Source organism: Schistocerca serialis, chromosome 9 (genome assembly GCF_023864345.2).
Source record: "Schistocerca serialis cubense isolate TAMUIC-IGC-003099 chromosome 9, iqSchSeri2.2, whole genome shotgun sequence".
Taxonomy (NCBI): domain Eukaryota; kingdom Metazoa; phylum Arthropoda; class Insecta; order Orthoptera; family Acrididae; genus Schistocerca; species Schistocerca serialis.
The window spans coordinates 65490000-65514196 of record NC_064646.1 but is presented as its reverse complement, the minus strand read 5'-3'; the positions used below and the strand labels follow the sequence as shown (position 1 = coordinate 65514196).

Here is a 24197-nt window from a genome sequence, read left to right as displayed (position 1 = left end):
TATGGTGTTTTCCTTTTTCACTTTCCTCTTTACATTACAGTACACACACAGAGAGAGAGAGAGAGAGAGAGAGAGTGTTTTTTTTTTTTTGTGTGTTTCCTTAAGGCTACTTAAAACTGCTCTCCAGAGAGTCAAATTAAAAATTTACAACACTTACAAACATATCGTAACCACTATACATCTTTACACTGCTCACCTTGCTGTAGAAAAACATCGAGCTGTTCAATCATGATAGCACGAAGTTCTCCTGGTGGTTTGTCCTTTTTCACCAATGCAAAAACATACTTCGCTAAGGCAACAGGATCAGCGTCACACCTGCAACAACAGAACAGTTATATTTCATTTATTTTCTGTGAACATAAATTTAATTTTTTTCTGTATATTGTGTTCCTTTACTTAAAGCTATGTTAATAAAGTTGAAGCAACAGTCAACCAGTAGTATGTTTCATCAACTGAGTTCAGGAAATACATGGCGAACAGAAGGTATCATAGTTGGTTGGTTTATTTAAAAGAAGAGGGAAATGACCAAACTACGAGGTCAACGGTCCCTTGTTCCAAAGGAAACAATGCCACAAGAGTGAGAATAAGGCAATGAGACAACACAAAACAGAATGAAAGGAAAAACCACAACAACGACTGAAGGGCAACAAACACTTCAATGGACAAAAGGGGACAAGAAAACCACAAAGACACAAGAAACGGGTAGAAGACATTAAAACAAGAAAGCAGGTTACCATGGCTGGCTGACCACGAGGATAAAAAGGAAAGGCCAGCCACTCTGCAACACATTAAAACCTCCACCCTTAAAGCACTAGGGTGGAGGACACACAGGGACAAAGGACATGTGCTAAAACTTAGAGCAAATGATAAAACTCACCCTCACAAATAAAACATGAAACTAAAGCTGCTGTTGAGGCATTGTCATCCAACACCGAAGGTAGGGTGCTGGGGAAGTTAAAAGTCCACCGCAGAGCGGCTGAAAGTGGGCAGTCTAGCAAGAGATGGACGACCGTCATTTGTAAGCCACAGTGACATCAAGATGGGTCCTCGCGACGGACGAGGTAACCATGTGTCAGCCACATACAGCCACTGCGGAGCCGACAGAGAACCATAGAATCCCTGCGAGAGGCACGCACGGAGGTCTTCCTTACATTTGTAGTTTCCCTAATAGCACACAGCTTGTTGTGCATACTGAGGTTATGCCATTCCATCTCCCAAAGCTGCAAAACCTTGCGGCAGAGTACTGAACAGAGGTCAGCAACAGTCAACCAGTAGTACGTTTCATCCATAAGCGCTTTCTGCGTAGCCTGTTTGGCCAGCCTGTCGACAAGTTCGTTCCCTGGGATTCCGACATGATCTGGGATCCTGACAAACACCACTAAACAACTGGACTGTTCCAAGGCATAGATTGATTCCTGGATGGTCGCTACCATAGGATGACGAGGGTAGCACTGGTCGACAGCTTGTAGGCTGCTCAAGGAGTCAGTACACAGGAGAAATAACTCACCTGGGCATGAGCGGATGTACTCAAGAGCACGAGATATGGCCACCAGCTCTGCAGTGAAAACACTGAAGCCATCTGGCAAGGAGTGCTGCTCTATATGTCCTCCATGAACATAGGCAAAGCCAACGTGACCACCAGACATCAAGCCATCGGTGTAAATCACTTCATGGTCCCAGTACATGTCGAGAATCTAGAGGAAGTGGTAGTGGAGAGTCACAAGGTTAACCGAGTCCTTAGGGCAACGTGGAAGGTCCAGGCAAAGTCGCGGCCTAGGTGTGCACCAGGGAGGTGTTCGTGAATCAACCTCAATTATAGTAGGTACAAGCAAGGACTCCAGTTCGGAGAGAAGGGATCGCAGACAAACTGGGTCGCCAATAAGGGAGGTGAACCACCCTGGGCGAGAAATGAAGACGGTAATTCGGATGCACTGGAGAACCACGAATGCGTGCAACATAACTGGAGAGCAACTGCGCACACCTAACCTGCAATGGAGGGACTCCAGCCTCCACCAGGCCACTGGTCACCAGACTCGTCCTAAAAGCTCCTGTCACTAGGCGAAAACCACAGTGGTGCACTGGGTTGAGTAAATGCAACACTGAGGGTGCTGCCGAACCTTAAACCACACTCCCATATTCAAGGCAGGATTGAAAAAGGGCTCTGTAGAGCTGCAGCAGCGTAGAGCAATCTGCACCCCAGCTGGTGTCACTCAGGCAGCGGAAGGCATTGAGGAGCTGAAAGCACTTCCACTTAAGCTGACGGAGGTGAGGAAGCTAAGTCAATCGGGCATCGAAAAACAGTCCTAAGAATCGATATGTCTCCACTACAGTGAGTGGATTGCCATTAAGGTACAGTTCTGGTTCCGGATGAACAGTACAATGCCGAAAGAAGTGCATAACACTTGACTTTGCGGCCTAAAACTGAAAACTGTGGGCTAGAGCCCATGACTGTGCATTGTGGATGGATCCCTGTATACGCCGCTCAACAACACCAGTACTGATGGAGCAGTATGAAATGCAGAAGTCGTCTACATACAGAGAAGGTGAGATGGACAGCCCTACAGCTGCTGCTAGACCATTAATGGCCACTGAAAATAGTGGAGATACACTCAATACGGAGCCCTAGGGGACCCCATTCTCCAGGATATGTGGGGAACTATGGGAGGCACCAACTTGGACACGGAAAGTACGAAGTGACAGGAAATTGTGGATAAAAATCTGGAGCAGGCCTCGGGGACCCCGCGTATATAATGTGGCAAGGATATGATGTGGTCAGATCGTTTCATACGCTTTTCGTAAATCAAGAGAGACTGCAACCAGGTGTTGGTGTCTGGAAAAGGCTGTTCGGATGGCAGACTCTATGGACACAAGATCATCAGTGGCAGAGTAGTAGTAGTAGTAGTAGTAGAGGGGTTTTCTGGGCGCACGACAGCAAGGTCTTCAGCACCCGGTCAGTAACATAGTGAGACGGGTGTCAAGAAAAATCCCAGAACAGGAATAGAAAACGGAACATAAAACACGGGGAACAATCGTTGAAAAATATGTGCTCACCCACACCGAAGCGTGGGATGAAGCTGGGTGTCAGCAGTAAAACATGGGCAACACAGGAAGAAAATGATAGAGGTAGCTAAAACAATGTAGCAGACGGAAGTGGCTGGCTGACCACAAGGAAAAAAGGGGAGGAGTCAGCCACTCTGCAATACATTAAAACCTCCAGCCTAAAAGTTTAGGCCAGAGTCCAGACACATCACAAAACTTAAAAACCCTAGACACACACATCTCATCATTAGCTAAAACAGAAGGCAGATCCCCATCAACTTGTGCTTCCGCCCTTGCATCACAGTATAAAATGCAGTCTATTAAAATATGCTGGACAGAGATGTGCTCACCACAAGCATCACAAAACGGAGGATCCTCCCGCCGTAATAAAAAGCTATGTGTGAGAGGACAGTGCCCGATCCGAAGACGTGTGAGAGCCACCTCTTCCCGCCTGAGCAACCGGCAGGAGGAACACCACGGCCGAGTGGTTGACTTTACCAACCGCAGTTTATTGGCCGTCACCGCCAGCCATTCATCCTCCCACAAAGCCATGCACTTCCTGTGGAGTGCAGCGATGACTGACTGCAAGGGGATAGGACACTGGGCCACATCCTGCTCTCTGCAGGCCTCCTTGGCAGCCCGATCGGCCTGTTCATTGCCCCATATGCCGACATGACCAGGCACCCAGCAGAAGGATACCTCTTTACCCCACTGTTGGAGCAAGTACAGTTGGTCATGTATCAGCTGGACCATCTCCTCAGTCGCGTACAGGTTCTGCAGTGATTGTAAGGCACTAAGAGAATCGGAGCAGAGAAGAAATCGATCGCCCCGAACACGATTAATCTGCTCCAGTGCCTTCAGGATCGCGTGGAGCTCCGCTGCGAAAACGGAATATTCAGCAGGGAGGCGAATCCGGGTAACATGATCAGGGAACACCACAGAACAGCCAAGGAAATTCTCCTGTTTGGAGCCATCAGTGTAAACGACAGTAAAACCGTGATGCATATCTAAAATGTTAAAAAACAGAGATTGGAATGTAAAATCTGGTGTGCCATCTTTCTTAAAATTAGTCAAATCTAAAATAAGTTTGGGTCTCCAGAGGAGCCAAGGTGGAGATCTGCTCCAACCGCGACGTAAAACACGAAGACCAGCCAGAGACATCGCACTGAGGCAATACTGTGCGCGAATCCCATAGGGCTGCGTCGCACATTGCCGGTTATGAAACAATCGTGCCAGAGGAGGCTGAGCGACGGTATGGTATGCAGGGGTGTATGGTGTGGACAAAGTTTTATACGCCTGGCGCACTGTAAGTAGCCGTCGCCGCATATGAAGTGGCGGTTCACCAGCCTCTGCACAGAGGCTTGGTATGGGGCTAGATCGGAATGCCCCAGTGGCCAACTGAAGCCCTTCATGGTGCACAACGTCCAACATCTTTAAGTAAGAAGGCCTCGCAGACCCGTACACCGTGCGCCCATAATCGAGCCGAGATCGCACAAACGCCCTGTAAAACTGGAGCAGACAAGTCCTGTCAGTTCCCCATGTATGTGGCTAAGACATTTTAAAATACTTAAAGCCTTAAGTGACCGCCGTTTCAGGTCTTTAAGATGAGGTAACCACGTGAGCTTTGAGTCAAAAATGAGCCCCAGAAATCTCACCGTGTCTTTAAAAGTAAGAATAGTGTCCCTCATCCTCAACTCAGGAAAGGTTAAAATCGAATGAGAACGGTTAAAAAGAACACATACAGACTTCTCGGTGTAAAACTTAAAACCACTCTTCTGCGCCCAGTCATCCAAACGCCTAATCGTAAGTTGCAACTGATGAGTTGTCGTTGCAAGGCTTGAATAAGAGCAAAACAAAGAAATCATCCACAAACAAAGAACACTGTACAGGACTTTTCACTATGGACGTAATGCTATTAATAGCGATGGCAAAGAGAGTCACACTTAAAACGCTACTCTGAGGGACACCGTTCTCCTGCGCAAAGCGATCAGACAGGACGTCACCAATTTGGTACCTAAAATATCGTGGCGAGAGGAAAGACTGAATAAAAAGAGGAAGACAACCACGAAAACCCCATTCGTGAAGCTGCTCCAGGATGAGACGCCTCCAAGTGGTATCGTAGGCCTTTTCGATGTCGAAAAATACACCTAGAAGGTCATGACGGCGTAGGAAAGCTTGTTGCATAGCCGCCTCCAGGAGGGCAAGGTTATCGAAGGTGGAACGAAACCTCCTGAACCCACACTGAAAGCGACTAAGGAGTTGCCAGGATTCTAACATCCAGACAAGGCGGCGGTTGACCATCCGCTCCAAGGTCTTCCCTATGCAACTAGTGAGGGCAACACTACGGTAGCTACTTGGGCTCGTGCGGTCTTTCCCAGGTTTTAAAAAAGGGATTAAAACAGCCTCACGCCACGCGTCAGGAAAGTGACCCAAATGGCATTAAAAAGTGCGAGGAGGATTTCTTTGTTGCGCATTGTGAGGTGCCATAGCATACTGTAATGGATCCTGTCGTGACCAGGGGATGTGTCACGAGCTCCAGACAATGCAGAATCCAGCTCCCACACAGAAAATGGGCAGTGGTAAACTTCATGAGAAGTGGACTGGAAGTCCAGACGACATCTCTCAGCAACAGCTCTACGGCACTGGAAATCTGGATCCTGACTGGTTGTTGCAGTAACTGTGGCAAAATACACTGCCATAGTCTGGGCAATGTCTCGCGGATCCATGTGGAGAGTGAGGTTATTCATTACAGCAGCTATGGGGCACCTCCCTCCTCTGCCAGAAATTCTCCGGATGGTCTCCCACACAATGGAACTGTTGGTGGAACGATTAATGGTGTTCAGGAACTGTTACCATGACCTCTTCTTGCTCTCACGAATAATGCGGCGACATCTGGCCCTTGCCACCCGAAAGGCTGCAAGATTCTCAGCAGTCGACCGACACTTGAACCGATGCAGAGCCGCACACCTGGTCCTGATTGCAGAGCGGCATTCGGCACTGCACCAAGGCACAGGTGGCCTCTTCCTATGGCGTGTGGACTGTGGAATGGATGCTGCAGCGGCGTGGTGGACCGTTTTGGTAATATGATCCACCCACGCCTCAACATTCGCACAGTGTTCGAACTGGGGCAACTGGCTATAAAGTGTCCAGTCAGCTCCACTGAGCACCCATTGTGGTGGTCTCCTTTCGGAGCCCACGCCATCTGGCAGGTGAATCCAGATTGGGAAATGATCACTGCCATGCAAGTCAGCGACCACTTCCCAGTGAGCACTGGCGGAAAGAGCTGGAGAGCAAAGCGAGAGATCAATGGCAGAGAACGACCCAGTCGCTGTGCAGAAATGAGTACTCTGTCCTCCATTGAGCAAGTAGGCACAGGATGACAGGAGAAGCCTCTCAACCGCTTTACCCCTGGGGCAGGTATGTGCAGAGCCCCAAAGCACATTGTGGGCACTAAAATCACCACAAATAATGAATGGCTGGGGGAGCTGTGTAAGGAGGTCGGTGAGGGCCGCTTCATCAAGTGCATCATGTGGGGGCAAGTAAAGCGAACATACAGTCAATGGATGACGCACGTGCACGGACACAGCGACGGCCTGTAAAGTCGTCGTAAGTGAGAGAGGTGAGGAGTGGTAGTCCGTCCTGACGAAAATACCTGCGCCTCCTCTAGCTCTCTCTCCACGCAGGTTGTCCTTTTTGTGGAGTGTATAGCCTCGGATCTCAGGGGAGTATGATGGATGGAAATAAGTCTCCTGGAGACATAGACACAGCGGTCTACCCTGAGATAGTAGATGAAGTTCCTCCACATGCGTCCTGAACCCTTGCAATTTCCACTGAAGTATGGGAGCCATCTATGACGGGGGTAGCACTTTCATCCTGTCTCTCCGACGGGGCGGGGAGACCGCAGCAGGTGGAGGGGCAGGCGTGGGGCGAGATGATTGCCCCACGCATACATCGTATTCCATCAACTCTGGGGAAGAGTCAGAGGAAGCCTCACGTAAAACAACATCTGCATGGTCAGATGGTTTACCACTGGATTTAACCCGCTGTTGCTGCTGTACAGGAGCTTTCTGTGGTTTGGTGGGCTTTGGGGGAGCTGCTGTGGGGGTGGTAATTGGCGCACTGGGCATGGGAACAGCCTCAGCTGTTGGAGACGCCAGGGGCTGGCCCAAGTTCGCCACTGTACCTTTGTCTGCCGTTCGAGTAGGGGCTACTGGTTCTGAAACACTGGCTGTGTTGCAAGTGCACTGACAGCTGCAGGTGTTAGTGCCAACACTCACCACCTCAGTCTGCGTGGAGGCATCGACTTTTGGAGTAGGCTTCTGAACCAGGGATGCAAAAGATGTAGCAAATGTGGGAGGTTGCATCGACTTATAGATCTTCTTGGCCTCACCATATGGGATATGCTTGTATGTTTTTATTTCCTGGACTTTGCGTTCCTCTAAAAATATTCGGCAATCCCTACTCCAAACAGGGTGGTTTCCAGAGCAATTGATACATCTAGCTGGCGACGAGCAGCCAACTCCTTTATGAGCAGCCTTACCACAGTTGCCACAAGTCACTTCGCCTCTACACCCTAAGGCGGTATGCCCAAAACGCTGGCATTTTTTTCAGCGCATTGGAGATGGGAAATAAGGCCGCACACTAAGGCGAAGGAAGCCAGCCTTAATATGTTCGGGAAGTTTCATGCTACTGAACGTCAGAATAAAAGAGTCGGATTTCATAAGATTGTCATCAACCCTCTTCATGACATGCTGAACATCAACGATACCTTCCGGAGCCCACTCACATTGCAGTTCGTCTTTGGGAATGTCGACTAGATCCCGGCAAGTCACAACACCTTTGCTATAATTCAAGGTGCTGTGCAGTTCTGTGTCTATGGCATACTCCCCAACGCATTTAGCAGCTTGCAGGTTAGTGGCTTGCTTGGAAGTGGAAGTTTCCACGAGCAAGGTCCCATTACACAAACGCTTCACTGATTTTAAGGAGCCACAGATGCCCTCCAAACCCTTTTGTATATAGAAGGGCGAAACCTTCTCAAAACTACCCTCCTTCCGTTTTACAATGAGAAACACATGCTGATTATCAGAATGCATTCTGTTACCTAAGACTGGACTTATCAAAGAAGTGCCGGAGTCAGGGGGACTGACTGCACGAGCCCTCTTAAGAGACTGGGTGTGACAACCTTCCAGCGGCCCACCCTTTCCGCTGGGAGGAAGAAAAGAGGATTTCGAAGGATCCATCTCGGTCCCACGATCAGCTAGGGAACTAGAAGTCCACCTAGACAGAGCCCCACATGCCTCGGTAAGCCTTATACAACTGAGGTGCGGCAGGTTCCCCAGAGGTTGCCCGCTAGCGACTGTTCCACTTCAACAGCCATGCATCTCATCAGCGCGCAGCACACCTTGAGATTGAGGGGTTGTTTATAGAGGTTTATTCCATCCTCGCGATCCGGGCGGTCAAGCCAAGATCCCCACTCTCTGAGACACACAACTTTCCACCGACGTGCTGCACGGTGGTCGTTGAAGCATGCCCAGAGCTTATGGTGACAGAGGACTGGCGGCGCTTACCAGTCCCCAGCTCAGGAACCCCGGGGTCACCAAGCCCGTACCCAGCAAATGAATGCTGAGCACCTGGGGGCTCAGTGGCAGAAGCCACCCTGACATGGAACCATTAGGCCACATGACTACAGGGCCCAACGCAACCGCAGACACACCATACTTCCCAGCAGCTTACAAAGAACTAGAAAGAAATTTTCACTCTACAGCGGAGTGTGTGCTTATATGAAACTTCATGGCAGATTAAAACTGTGTGCTGGACCGAGACTTGAACTCAGCTTTAATTCCGCGAGTACCTCATCTCCTACCTTCCAAATTTCACAGAAGCTCTCCTGCGAACCCTGCAGAACTAGCACTCCTGGAAGAAAGGATATTGCGGAGACATGGCTTAGCCACAGCCTGGGGGATGCTTCTAGAATGAAATTTTCTACATCTACATACATACTCCGCAATCCACCATACGGTGCATGGCGGAGGGTACCTCGTACCACAACTAGCATCTTCTCTCTCTGTTCCACTCCCAAACAAAACGAGGGAAACATTACTGCCTATATGCCTCTGTACGAGCCCTAATCTCTCTTATCTTATCTTTGTGGTCTTTCCGTGAAATGTAAGTTGGCAGCAGTAAAATTGTACTTCAGTCAGCCTCAAACGCTGGTTCTCTAAATTTCCTCAGTAGTGATTCACGAAAAGAAAGCCTCCTTTCCTCTAGAGACTCCCACCTGAGTTCCTGTAGCATTTCCATAACATTTGCATGATGATCAAACCTACCAGTAACAAATCTAGCAGCCCGCCTCTGAATTGCTTCTATGTCCTCCCTCAATCCGACCTGATAGGGATCCCAAACGCTCGAGCAGTACTCAAGAATAGGTTGTATTAGTGTTTTATAAGCGGTCTCCTTTACAGATGAACCACATCTTCCCAAAATTCTACGAATGAGCCGAAGACGGCTATCTGCCTTCCCCACAACTGCCATTACATGCTTGTTCCACTTTGCCACAGACCGTCAGGTGGCTTGCGAAGTATGGATGTAGATATCGCTCTGCAATGTTACGCCCAAATATTTAATCGACGTGACTGTGTCAAGCGCTACACTACTAATGGAGTATTCAAACATTACGGGATTCTTTTTCCTATTCATCTGCATTAATTTACATTTATCTACATTTAGAGTTAGCTGCCATTCTTTACACCAATCACAAATCCTGTCCAAGTCATCTTGTATCCTCCTACAGTCACTCAACGACGACACCTTCCCATACACCACAGCATCATCAGCAAACAGCCACACCTTGCTATCTACCCTATCCAAAAGATCGTTTATGTAGATAGAAAACAACAGTGGACCTACCACACTTCCCTGGGGCACCCTCACCTCCGATGAACACTCACCATCGAGGACAACGTACTGGGTTCTATAACTTAAGAAGTCTTCGAGCCACTCACATATTTGGGAACCAATCCCATATGCTCGTACCTTAGTTAGGAGTCTGCAGTGGGGCACCGACTCAAATGCAATTTTCACTCTACAGCGGAGTGTGCGCTGATATGAAACTTCCTGGCACATTAAAACTGTGTGCCGGACCGAGACTCGAACTCGGGATCTCTGCCTTTCGCAGGCATGTGCTCGACCAACTAGGCTACCCAAGCACTACTCACGCCCTGTCCTCACAGCTTTAATTGAGCCAGTACCTCGTCTCCTACCTTCCAAACTTCACAGAAGCTCTCCTGCGAACCCTGCAGAACTAGCACTCCTGGAAGAAAGGTATTGTGGATACATGGCTTAGCCATAGCCTGGGGAATGTTTCTAGAATGAAATTTTCACTCTACAGCGGAGTGTGCGCTGATATGTAACTTCCTGGAAGATTAAAACTGTGTGCCGGACCGAGATTCAAACTCGGGACCTTTGCCTTTCACAGGCAAGTGCTCTGCCAATTGAGCTACCCAAGCACGACGCACGTCCCGTCCTCACAGCTTTAGTTCCGTCAGTACCTCATCTCCTACCTTCCAAACTTCACAGAAGCTCTCCTGTGAACCCTGCCATCCTTAGCCTGGTGTTCCTCCTATGGTGTGGCCAGGGAGGGGAATGATTTAGGGTTGACTTTCTTGCATTGTATTGAAACTTGGAACACTTAAGAGACTGCTGGTGTGTGATCACCAGCAAGTGATGACGTGGTACGCTTCATTGCGCGTCACCTGTGCTGATGCCACCCACTCTGACCGGGGGCCTCCCCACAGGCGCCACCAAGCCGCAGCAAAGGCCACCTGGCAGAATGGCCATTGCTGGGAATCCCGGTGCCCCAGGGTGATGAGCATCTGCTGCTTGGCATACGTGGGGAGTTACCAGCGCAGGCATCAGCAGAGTGAGCCCTGTGTTGTCAGGGGGCTACAACCAACAGGGTACATAGCGGCCCCACCACAACGGACTGGCTACTGTGCTGGATATCTGGTGCAAAGAAGTCCATGGTCGTCGTCGGTATAGAAAACGACACTGCATAGTGGGCGGAGCAAATTCACCCAGGAAGGCATCCTCGCCCAAGAGATGCAGAATGAGCTGGACTGCAGTGCAACAACAAGAAAGTGGGCTAAAGATCTCAAGGCACGATGGACACGATGCACCATGTACGACGCCCTTCCCCAGTTGGCTTGCTCTTTGGGAAAATTTTGAAAAATGGGGGTCAAACCCTACAGGGGACCATCACATAAAGGCCAGAACATGAGAGACTCCTTTTAGTCGCCTCTTACGACAGGTAGGGAAACCTCGGGCCTATTCTAATACCCGGACCCGCAGAAGGTAGAGCACGAATGGGGACGTGCTAGGTGGGAAAGTGGATCAGCCAGGAGTCATACTGAGATAGTATGGACAATTGCAATTAACACTGCTGGCAACTGTATAGTAAGCAGGAGATCCCGAGTTTGAATTCAGGTCGGACACGCATTTTCATTCAGCACCGCTAATTCCACATAAAGTAGAAATGCAGCTGACATCATTAGTTCCTTTCCTTCCCTTCCCCCCCCCCCCCCCCTCCTCCACCTTCAATTAACATAAATTATGTTCTGCACAAAATTCTACCGGATGGCTTCCTCTATCATTCCTTTTCATCCAGTCCATGCGCTCCTACTACTTTTCCTTCTCTTTCTTTTGCTTCTATTGAATTCCAGTTCCCACCACAATTAATTCTTTTGCCTCCCTTAACCATCAAAATAATTTTATTTTATTTTTTAATCTTGTCGTACATTCTTACAATCTTATCAGCTCCAAGCTATCTGGCATATCAACTTTTACAATTGTCTTGTGTTGACTTAGTAACTCTCGTAGCTATGATAATGTATTCACTAAGTTGTTCACAGCAGATTCACCTCATTCTGATTAAATTATTCAATATTAGTCCTACTCCTGCAGTAACCCTACATGATTCTGTATTTATAACCCTGTACTCCCATGACCAGGAGTCCTGTTCGTCCTGCCAACATACTTCACTAATTTCCACTATATGTAGCTTCAATCTATTCAATCTTTTCAATGCTCTTCCCTACTGGATTAAGGAACTCCACATTCTAAAATGCAGAGTGCCAGTTTTCATTTTCCAAGAGGATGACATCCTTCTGAGCAATCCCCACCTGAACATCCAAAAATTTGGAACTATTTTATCTCCGGAATATTTCACCCAAATGGATGCCATCATCGTAACTGTACAGTAGAGCTGCATGTTCTCAGGTAAAATAATGGCATAGTTTCACTTTGCCTTCAGTCGTTTACAGTACCAGCAGAGAAATGACATGCTGACTGCTACAATGCCCGATCAGGCAATCGTACACACTGTCAGCCCTGCAGCTGCTGAAAAGCTTGCCGCCACTCCTTCAGGAAGCATACCTCTTCACTGTGGTGGCATCTGCAGTATAGCTACCTGCATCACTAAGGCATGCATGCCACACCATCTTAGCAAAATCAGTGGTTCATGGGTGATTTGTATGCTATGTATCACATTTTGTGTAGTCAGGTCATTATTTCAATAGGTTGTACATAATATACACATTCCATAAACAGTACTAAATGAGAATTTATATTAATTTTAGAAGATCTCTCTCTGCCTGGAATAACAAATGCCTTATCCCAGAGGCAACTGGGAAAGAGAAACATTTTTCACTCTTTTCTCAACATAAAGGAATTTCTGCCTCACAAACTTTGACTTTCGTGCACACGTGTGTGTGTGTGTGTGTGTGTGTGTGTGTGTGTGTGTGTGTGTGTGTGTGTGTGTGTGTGAGAGAGAGAGAGAGAGAGAGAGAGAGAGAGAGAGAGAGAGAGAGAGAGAGAGAGAGAGAGAGAGAGAGAGGGGGGGGGGGGGGGGGGGGGGGTACATGCAGGCTCTGACAATGAGCAAGTTAACACCTTTTGTACGTGGTCATTTGGACTGCTTCTCCATGAAGCTTGTTTGTGTTGGCGGTGTATAGGATACTTTCAGTTACTGAGAGGTGACAACAGATGCAATGCATTTCATGAAATGAAATTGCTACCACTGATTATTCTTTGCAGGTTACTCGTGTTTCCTTAAATCTTCAGTGGCGCAGTTTACACTTTGTTGGTGGTTCTCTCTCTCTCTCTCTTTTTTGGAAGGGGGGGGGGGGGGTGATTATGATTATGATGATGATGAAGTGCCCAACTTTTGTAGAGTAGGCTAATTCAAGGTCTACGTAGATTAAATGAAGACAGTGCCTTTGTGATTTGTCAAGCCAATCAATGCTGTATGACAAACTAGTAACTGGAACGAAGGTTGTAGCGACAAATTCATGTGGCTCAGTGATTGGGGTTAGGACAGACTGGACACTGATAAATGGGTTGTGATATGATAAAATAAAAGGCTGCCTGCATTTACCAAGTAGTTCAAGTTATTTTTCATAAGATAGTAATCACATTACAAGGCATTGTCATTTCAGATTTACATCACACAATAAAAATTTATTTTTATCATTACCACTGTTTTTTTCTGAATCCTTGAACATTTCACCTGTATACTGATGTAAGGACTGGACAACATTCCAGCTGCCGACAAATACCATATCTCATGGCAAGTGCTGTCAACACTGCTGGACTCTTCTCACATTACTCAGTGATTAAGTGGTTACACTCCTTAAAATGGGAATGCAGCAGTTTGTATTGACATGGAAGTTAACAACAGAAGGTAGTTAAATTACAAATTACACTCAGCAGAATGTAAAGGGAGAAGCCTAAAGGAGATGAAAGACAATGAAATTATTGACTAGTGTAAGTTGGGAGAGATGGGTATTAAGAACCCAGAGTGTACCCGCACCTCCTACCTGCAACCTTCTGGTGAACTGGTACTGGGAAGGAAAAATTCATATTTTGTGATAATGCAGGCTCTACAGTCAAAGAACGCACTCTGTGACAGAGTATAGTGGATAACACAGGTATCACAAGATACCTACTTAAGGCAAATCAGGCTTCAAACTTTTGCTATGACTCTGAAACACTGCTAGATTTTTAAGAGAGGATAAAGCAAGAGAAAACCATTTCCATGTTGGTACACTGGAATAAATCATACAAATTTTCAATAACTCCTTTATTTTAATATTAGGCCTACATGCTATAAAATAATTTTAGAAAGCCTAAGCAAAAAGCTTGTTAGAAGCAGTACTACAGAAGGTGAAATGAATATTAAACAAAAATCAGCAAAGCATAGTTCAATTTTGAACTGAATCCCCCAATCCTCACTCCCCCATTCCAGACGAACAGAACCTAAATGCTGATGTCACTGGAGCTAGGACACTCGCAGACGTCCTGTTTACTTCAGAGAGAGAATCCATGCAAATGCAATAACAACACTCCATTCATTCACAAAGGAAGTTCACAAATTCAAAATAGCATTTGTTGGAACTGCAGCTTTTCGCTATACAGTGAAAAATATCACTGTGGATGAAATCCTCTAAACATGACATTCATATTACTCTAAGATGACTGAGCATGAACCAATTCCCACTAAATAGAACACAACTGGTTTGCAAATAGCAGTATTTGGTCAGACAACATTCACGTGTGTTTAACTGGATGTACGAGTTTAGAACTAGTTGGAAACCTATCACATTAGGTGTTAATAAATATCGATTCATAATTCAGTGACGTTTAATACACGGGGAAAGTCATAGTGGCACAGGCTGTTTTCTCATAAATGAATGTCGTACAGAAATTTAAAGTTGAAAGTAATTCATCATAGTTCTTATGTGCAAACAAAACAGATGTCGATATTTGGAGCCAATCATCGGGATCTGTAACTACTGTCGGCTTTCTCGGTTGATTTCCTGACTAAAGTAAAACACTGAAATCCCACCATTATGCATACGATAAGGTCGAGAAAATGTCATTATCGCAGGGCTTGATATTCAAACACGCAGAATGTTCGAGTCGACAAAAATCTTTATTAAACGCATAAAACTTCATAAATTTCATCCATTAATTGTGCAACGTTTGCAATCTTTGGCCTACTTACAAAGGTTCCAGTACGGCCGAAAGCCAGCTTTTAAACGACTCTTGATCTTCTATAATCATTGTTAATTTTATACAACTTTTGCATTTACTTAGAACACAAAATGAGACACACTTATATTCTTTAATTCTTATACATTACTCCAACGTTCACTCTTCTAAACAAATGTTTACCACACGCACAGATACACAAAGATAAAATATATAAAGATAAATTCGTGTCAAAGAGTTCCTCGACAACACAGTTATGAAAATATAATATTTATGGACATGGGGATAAGGTAAGATTTAAAATTTTGACAGCATAATTTTATACATAATACTACGTATATAGAGGCAAACTTCCCAGCAATTTGTAAAGTATACACAAAATTTTTTTCTTAATTTACATATTTGTGTTCGCTTGTGAAGCATTTACTCATTTCATTGTAATAACAAGATACATTACAATAATAACATCAGCATTTTTTAGCCTAGTTAAATCCTAATGTTTTTTATACGGAAGCACTGATCGTTAAATCTTGATATTTCCAGCACACAAGCAGTCAATATCAGTTTTTTAGTTTTTCTATTGGCTGCAATTTAAGCTGCGTTTACACCGAATTCAAAGACACGTTTCTGTTCACAACATTGTTTGCAACCACAATCGTTGTTCGGACTAGCATATCTGTACACGTCTTCGCATCGTCTGCTGCGCTGAACTACATCTGCATCTGTATCTATACTCTGCAAAAAACCGTGAGGTGCATGGCAGAGGATACTTCCCATTGTACTAGTTATTAGGGTTTCTTCCTGTTCCAATCGCGTACGGAGCGCGGTAAAAATGATTGTCTGAACGTCTCTGAGCGTGCAGCAATTATTCTCATATTATCATCACGATTCCTATGTGAGCAATACTTAGGGGACTGTAGTACATTCCTAAAGTCAGCATTTAATGCCGGCTCTTGAAACTTTATTAATAGACTTTCTCGGGATAGTTTACGTCTATCTTACAGAGTTCTTCAGTTCAGTTCCTCCAGTAACTCTGTGACAATCTCCCTGGATTGTGACAATTTGTGCTGCCCTTTTCTGTATGTGTTCAATGTCCCCCATTATTCCTAACTGGTATGGGTCCTACACACTTGAGCAGTATTCTAGAACTGGTCGCACGAAGGATTTGTAAGCAATCTTCTTTGTAGACTGATTGCTCTTCTCCAGTATTCTACCAATAAACCAAAGTCTACCAGCTGCTTTAAGCATGACTGAGACAATGTGATCATTCCACTTCTTACCCTATAAAATTTTACACCCAAGTAATTGTATGAGTCGGCCAATTCCAGCTGTGACTCATCGATATTACAGTCATTAGATACTGCGGTTTTTCGTTTTGTTAGGTGCAAAACTGTTCATTTCTGAACATTTAGAGCAAGTTGCCAATCTCTGCACCTCTTTGAAATTTTATCAAGATCTGACTGAGTATTTATGCAGCTTCTTCCATATAATGCTTAATTACAGATAACTGCAATATCTGCAAAAAGCCTGACTTTATTATTAATATTGTCTACAAGTTCGTTAATATACGATACAAACAGCAAGCGTCCCAACACACTTCCCCAGGGCAACACCCAAAGTTACTATTGCATCTAACGATGACTGAGAAATCTACAATAAATTATAGTAGGTAGATGAGCTAACTCAGCTGCAAGTCCAGTATAGAATCTGACAAGGATTCCATTGGGGCCTGGAGATTTGCTCTGTTTTAACGATTTCAGCTGTTACTCAACACCACTGACACCAATGCTTATTTCATTCAACTCTTCAGTGGCACAAGGACTAAATTGGGGCCATTCTCCTGCGTTTTCCTTTGTAAAGGAACATTTGAAAATTAAGTTAAGCATTTTAGCTTCCTTTGCTACCCCCAGTTTCAGTACCTGTCTCATTCGCAAGGTACTGAACACTAACTTTGGTGTCACTAACAGCCTTTATATATGATCATAATTTCTTTGGGTTCTGTGAACGATCACGTGACAATATTTGCTGCGGTAGTCACTGAAGGCATCATGCATTGTTCTCTTGACAGTCAAACATGTTTCATTTTTCATCTCTCTATCTATAGCCCTCCACTTTGTTTTACACCTATTATACAGTAATCTCTGTTTCTTTAGAAGTTGCTTTAAAGTGACTGTATACCATGGAGGTTCCCTCCCATTATGAACTGTTCTACTGGGAACATACCTATCCAGTTCATGTCCAATTATTCTTTTAAACGTGAGCCAGAGTTCCTCTGCTTGCTCCTACCCTGCAGTGAAACTTCCAGGTTCCTCATTGAGATATGACACTACTGACTTTTTTATCTAGTTTGTTGAACATCCACATCTTTCTGTTTGTTTTAGTTGTCCTTTGTACTTTTGGAATTATTGTTGTCACACCGCGTCATGGTCGCTGATACGAGTTTCGATGTCGTCATACTCAAAGAGGTCAGGTCGATTTGTTGCCTTTAGATCTTTTGTCTTGATGTCTTATCTCACTGACCACTAAGATAACTGTAATTCTCCCAATTAAATGTTGGATGATTACAGTCTGCACCAATGATTGCGGTGTGATTGGGGAAAAAACGCACAAGTGAACTGAGGGTTTCTATAAAGTTTTCAGTTACATCACAAGATGAGTCTGGTGGGTAATAGAAGGATCCAATTATCATTTTTGCAAACCCCTGATACGGAGTCTTGCCCAAAGAGTTTCACATGCACCTTCAGTTTCTACCACAGTGGATTTTAGATGCTTGTCTACTGCGACAAATACACCATCTCCATCTGCCCATCCTTTCGATACACACTTAAATTTTCCCAAAAATCTCACTGCTGTTAAATTCACTTTTCAATCAGCTTTCTCTACCTAGTATAATGTGAGCTTCACTGCTTTTCATGAACACTGCAAATTATGTCACTTTGTCGCTAATCCTTTGACGGTTTATCATTAGGATTTTAATACTCTGACCTGTGGAAATCATTTTTTTTTTTCGATCATACACAGATACTTCTGAGTTTCCTACAGTTATCGTTGTCTGAATTGGATGGAGAGTCACCTAATCTAAAAGACCCTGTGTGCACCCCACACACAGTCAGCTACCTGAGTAACAGCCTCTGATGCACACCTGACCTATTTAGTGGTACCCTACAGTTCTCAACCCTATGGCACAAGTCCAGATATTCACAGCCTAGCTTGTCACAGAACATTGAAGTCTCTTGTTCAGACCTTCCACTCGACTCAGAACCAAAGGACCACTATCAAATCTGGTAACAATGCTGCAAATTGTGAGCTTCGTTGAAACTCCTTGCGGAAGGCTGGCCTTCTCCACCATCTCTACCAGTTGCTGGAGTGACACATGGATGACCTCGGAGCCCAGAAGACAGGCATCATTTGTTCCAATGTGAGCCACAATCTGCAGTTTGTTGCATTCTTTTCCCTCAATGGGTGCTAGAATAGCTCTTAAACATGCTGAATGAGGCCCCCAGGCAATCTCATTGTGTGCACCTGGTGTCCTTTCCTGTCCCTTGCTGCCATTTCCCTAAGGGATACCATTGTTCTCCATACGTTTGAACTGCCGATGATTAATAGACCCCTACCTATACTTTCGTGTTTGCTTCCTCCGGACACCAGACAAAACCGGTTTCCGGGAAACAGGTGAATTGAGTTCCACTGGCTCACTTTCAGTTTCAGTTAAAGACAGCACCTCAGACTTGTTGGGTAGGGGGACCGGTACAACACCCTGAGTCCTCCCTCCACATCCATCCTGTAGAGGACGCCTGGATCTACCATCGGCACGCCACTGGCAGTCAAGTGGAGGGTAACGGTAGATCCTGTACATTGTGCAGAGGAGACAGGATTCACAGGAGAGGACAGTACCTGAGGTACCTCTGGTAAAGTTATCACAGATACACGACTCTCAGGACCGCTTCCAACACACTGACTCGCAGCAGTTGTCAATCGTTTGACAGTAGTCAGGGTAATTTCCAGCTGCTTACGATATTCAATCAATTCATCCCATGTTTAAGAACAGCGTTCACAATGGTGTTGCAGTTTGGCTGGTGCAATGTATTACAAGGGAATGAACATATAACTTTGCACTAACCCCACTGATTTTCTTTTAACCTGTTGAGCTGAAAAGTTGCTAATTCCCTATAAGAACTGAAGCGCTACACAAAAACGAGATTTCTAGTAATGCAACGCAAAAACCTGTGATAAAAATTATCAGTTTCCTAATTATGTTGATATAGTTGTTAGCAAATTCGAAAACAGAGTTAATTTACAATACATGCAGATAATATATAGGGCTACTCCTCTTTGAGGAGAAAGTAGGTGTAATACAATGTGTTAGAAAATCTGCTACAGTAACTAAATCACAAACGTGATTTGCTTCAAATTTGCTCGTAGATTATGGAAACGACAATGATTGCTTCCGAAAATTCTCAGAAAAGCACGTTTATTTGCATTGATATACAATGAGATTCGCGGATCATGTATTCTTTGGCTGAACTGAGAAATTACAAATTCCGATTTGCTGCAAAATAAATTACACATCCTAAACACTTGTACCGGTAACTAACGAAAATATAGTATTGCAAGCTTCCGAAAATTCTCAAACTAACCTATTTCTCATGTAATATTGCAATACAGTAAGAGAACGATTGTTTTGAACGAAGATAGGTCTACTGTTCTGAAAATATTTTAAAAAAGAACAGTTTAGTTTAAGCCACAATTGACGATAACAGTACTAGTTTATCGCGGCAATCGCGAATGTTCGAAATTTCACAATATATCACAAAACAATTGGGCATTGATACAATCAGTGAAAGACTATGCAGAAGCGACGCAATCAGTCAAATATGCGAATCTAGAACTATAATCGGCACACGATCCTCTACACGCGGTCTCGCACAAGGGAAAATTCCTAATTGCGTACTGACGGATTTTTCACTTAGCTGAGTCTGTGCACACTTCTACACTGGCGTACCGAAGAAGAACACTGCAGCGTAAGCTTGATCAAAATCGCTAAAATGTGCAGACCAACAAAGCACGTCTTCAGCCTGTTGCAGCTAACAATGCAACTTGGGGCAAACTTCTCAAATAGTGCATTCGCGTCGAAAGCTACGCTATGACAAGTGAAAAGGATGAAGTAATGATATAAGGCCAATTGACACTGGCCGTCACTTCTCGTCACGTTACTGGAGAATGCTCCACAATTCATTTCAAACGGCGCTATTTCACATCTCATCACTTCGAGGTATCTCGGACTAAAGTTTGGACAAAGTCGTCCGCTAATGTGGGAGACGGGAGTAAACTGATTTTCGCCGTGCTTGCTCAGGTTGTGCACTGGTGTCCAAAATTAAACAAACAAACTGCTATTTCCCTGTTCTGTGCCTAAATCACGATATATCCAAGCCAGTTGGCAACTTATGTCCGTACGATCGTGTTCTGTTCAGAAGGTGGCATTCCAGTCAATGGACAACCACGCCGCCAGGGCACCTATCAAGCATGGTAGTGTTTGCTGGGTAGCCCCTGAGCCACAATTGCTGTGTGCACAGTCACAGACTAGAAGACGCCTACCAAACTCTCTGCGGTGGAGGGCTATAGAAAGAATGGAAGCAGGATAGTCGCAAACTGATATGGCCTAATGGCCTAATGTGACTCTTTCTGTGGTGTTTTGGGGGTGGGGACAGTTTATAGAGACCAAAACTGTATCCCAAAGATCAGGGCAGAACTGACCATTAGTGGCATCATAAAGTGAGGACCGTTATTTGGCTGCCTTAGTACTAAACGGCTACTGGCATCTGATCCCACTGCACCCACTGAACATATTGTATCGAGGCCTTTAATATCAAAGACCTGCTGCGTGTGTACCTCTGAAGCGTCTTCACAGAAGGAAACGTGTAGAGTGGAATCGTCAGCATTGCACCTGGATGGTCGAACGGTGGGCCAATGTTCTTTTCACAGTTCAGCCCCAATATGGTGTGGAGAGTGATTCTCGACGGATTGGCATCTTTAGGGAACGTGGAACTCGATTTCGCGACCCAAAAACTGTGCAAAGAGACCGACCGGTATCGAGGAGGATCTTTAATGATGTGAGCAAGGATTATGTTAACAACACGAACATCTCTTCACGAAATTATACATGTGAATAGGCAAGGGTAAATTGTTGTCAGGCACTGTGACCAGATCTTGGGACCTCATGTGCGGTTCCTGCAAGGTGCAGTGGGCCGAAACTTCGTACTTGTGATCGATAATGCTCAGCTTCATAGAGCATGGTTGGATGTGTTTTCCTGGAAATGGAAGATATTGCAACAATGGTGGGGCCAGCTCACTCTACCGATCTGAATCCCATCGAGCATGTCTGGGATGCACGGGGAGATGGATTGCATCACATCAGTTTTCACGAAACATTATCCAAGAGTTGTGAGCAGCTGTGCAGGAGGAAAGGGCGTTATTGCCTCAACATGAGATTGGTGATATCGTTCACAGCATGCCCTGTCGGTTTCATGCCTGTACTGCTGCCAGAGATGGTCGCACCCCATACTGAGCACATCACCCTGTAGTCAGAAAGTGTCTGCAAATCCGTTAAGTTGGAAAAAGCCAAGGACATTTTTGTCTACCGTTATGCATGTTGCATTTGTTTACGTTCTGTATTCTGTACATTGCTTCTACTTTATTATCACCTGTGTATTCTGTTTTGTGTCAAAATGATCGCAACCTTGCAGAATCTTCGTTTGTTGCTTTAATTTTGGTCACCACTGCAGTAATAGATTTCAAGAACGTAAGAAAAAGTTAGTTCCCTACTTACCATAAAGGTGACACATTATGTTGCGGACAGGCACAATTAAAATACACTTACACATTATAGAAGATTTTGAATTTTAGTTTACGTCCACTACCTTCGTCAGGAAAAGAAACATGTACACATTCATTCACACAAGCAAGCACACCACACGTACACACGACCACCATCACCGGCAACTCGAACCAGAATGCCAATGAATTTCGTGCGTTTGTGTGTTATTTTTTTTATTTTTTATTTTATTATTGTGCTTTGTTTTTGTTGAAAATTGCAAATGTTCCATAACAACTTGGATAATTTTTTTATTTAGTGTTCTGCCACATGCAAGGTCAGATAGCCTACCTGAAACCGAAAAACTATTTAGTTTTACAATAACAGAATGGTGCTGATACCCACACTATATATAAATAAGAACATAAGGTGACGAATTTCCACTAAACAACTTTTGAAGTGAAAATCTCATCTCTAAAGAAGAAGAAAACACAGTTGTTTAGGAAGTTATTAGTTATGTAAGGAGGAAACCCACACCAGAGAAAGTAAACAAGCTCTATTTATTCCCTTATAAATATTGTTTGACATGTTTGTATGTATTTCAGAATGAACACGAATTAGAGACTGTCTGATCAACTTACCATGCATGTTGCAATCTAGCTGGCTGGTGTTCGAAATGTGACACTGTTGTACAAGAAAATTCTTAATTCTTTATCCACTCCTGTACAGGAAGGCAAATCTTGCCGATGGAGAATACAGCTTTGAGAAGTTTTACTTTCTGGTAGAATTATCCATAAAAAGAACTGAGACGACAATTACTCCATTACTAAGAACTATTTATATAAAGGAAAAAGATTCAGTCTAGGAGTAAGTGCAATGTCATTGTGGAATGTAGTGCCTCTGGTGGCTGGCGCCAAAATTTTTTTTGACAGCATGATGTAAATAAATATTTTTGTCACACCAGAACACTGTGCTATATGCTTGTCAGCCCCCGTTGAGGAAGTGCAGCATCGTCTAAGGCCGCCACACACGTTCCGGCATGCCCGTCAGGTAACTCTACACAGGTATACCAGAAAGAAATACCTGTGCAGGCTGGAGCACACGCACGCTACGGTAAACAGGAAGATTTTAACTCAGTCAGTCGATAAATGGCAGGCAGGCAAGAAGACGATGAGACCGCATTAGTCGGTTTGGTAGTGACCATGAAGTGTAAAAGGAAGCAAAAACGAAAATCTTTGTGTAAAGAGTGGCTTTAAGGAGAAATAAATACACTCATACGAGATTAGTAAGAGAGTTATATTCAGATCCCTCAGATTACCGCAATTATTTGCGGACGAATGATGTTTACCAAAAACCATTGTCACTTGTGATTCCTTTAATACAAAGGAAAAATACAGTTATGAGAACTTCTGTTTCTGCCCACGAAAGACAGACAGCTACTCCGAGGTTTCTTGCAATGGGTCAATTGTACAAATGTCTCAAATATTCTACTATAATATCACCACAAGCTCTTGGCAAAATAATTCCAGAGAAATGTGACTCCATCTATAATGTGATGAAAAGAGTGTATCTTCAGGTATGTATAATAAATACATTTTTTAAATTTTTTATTCTTAGTAATTTTTCACAATTCAAAGACAAAATTTTAACTGGGGCATAATAATGAGGTATACATGAAATTAGAAAAATAATTGAAAATTTGGTAGTATTCGTCAGTTAAGACCATAGAAAAATTAAAAATGCCTCAAAAATCAAATATTATTAAAGGTAGCTAAGTAAGTAGCTCCTGAATGTCGAAGTGGTAGTTCTTCATTGATTACAAATCCTACAGGCGCTGTTTGTTGTGTAAACTGATCATATGAAGCAGTTGCAGTAGGGCTTGGTGTGCTCGTATTTGAGCTGGGACTGTTTAGATATTCATAGCTGTGTGAACTCGTTGGCGTTTATCCAGTGTCCTCATTCTCATTGCAATAAATTTTCCCAACAGATCATATCTGCCATCTTGGAGTGAAGGCTTTTTAAAATGATCTCTCACTGATAGCATTACATCATTGGCCAATTCCACACTTTTCCTTTTTTTTTGCGAAATTAGGTCGTGATATCGTGAGTTCTTTGGAATTTTGAAGACTCTGGTTTTTCTCTGAAGGTTCATCACTGCTGGGTGTTCGTGGGGCAGCAACCTCGATTCCATCCTCAAGGAAACGTATTATTAGACCCTAAAAGTCATTTACCCTGGTGTTATTATTTACTTCAGGAATATAATTTAAACTATAACAAAACTATAAGATAAAAATAACACAAA

At 44.3% G+C, this 24197-nt stretch overlaps 1 protein-coding gene across 3 annotated transcripts in view; it reads right to left on the bottom strand.

The window, feature by feature from the left end:
* LOC126418589 (RNA-binding protein 26) overlaps positions 1-15271 on the bottom strand; it is a 283506-nt gene extending 268235 nt beyond the window's left edge. For all 3 annotated transcript variants that reach the window (XM_050085417.1, XM_050085418.1, XM_050085419.1), the window contains exons 1-2: positions 15098-15271; positions 197-315 (exon numbers count right to left, since the gene is read on the bottom strand). In XM_050085417.1, the coding sequence (XP_049941374.1) occupies positions 197-315; positions 15098-15156 (178 nt within the window). In that variant the 5' untranslated portion in view covers positions 15157-15271. The remainder of the gene's footprint in view (positions 1-196; positions 316-15097) is intronic.
* Positions 15272-24197: the final 8926 nt, after the last annotated feature.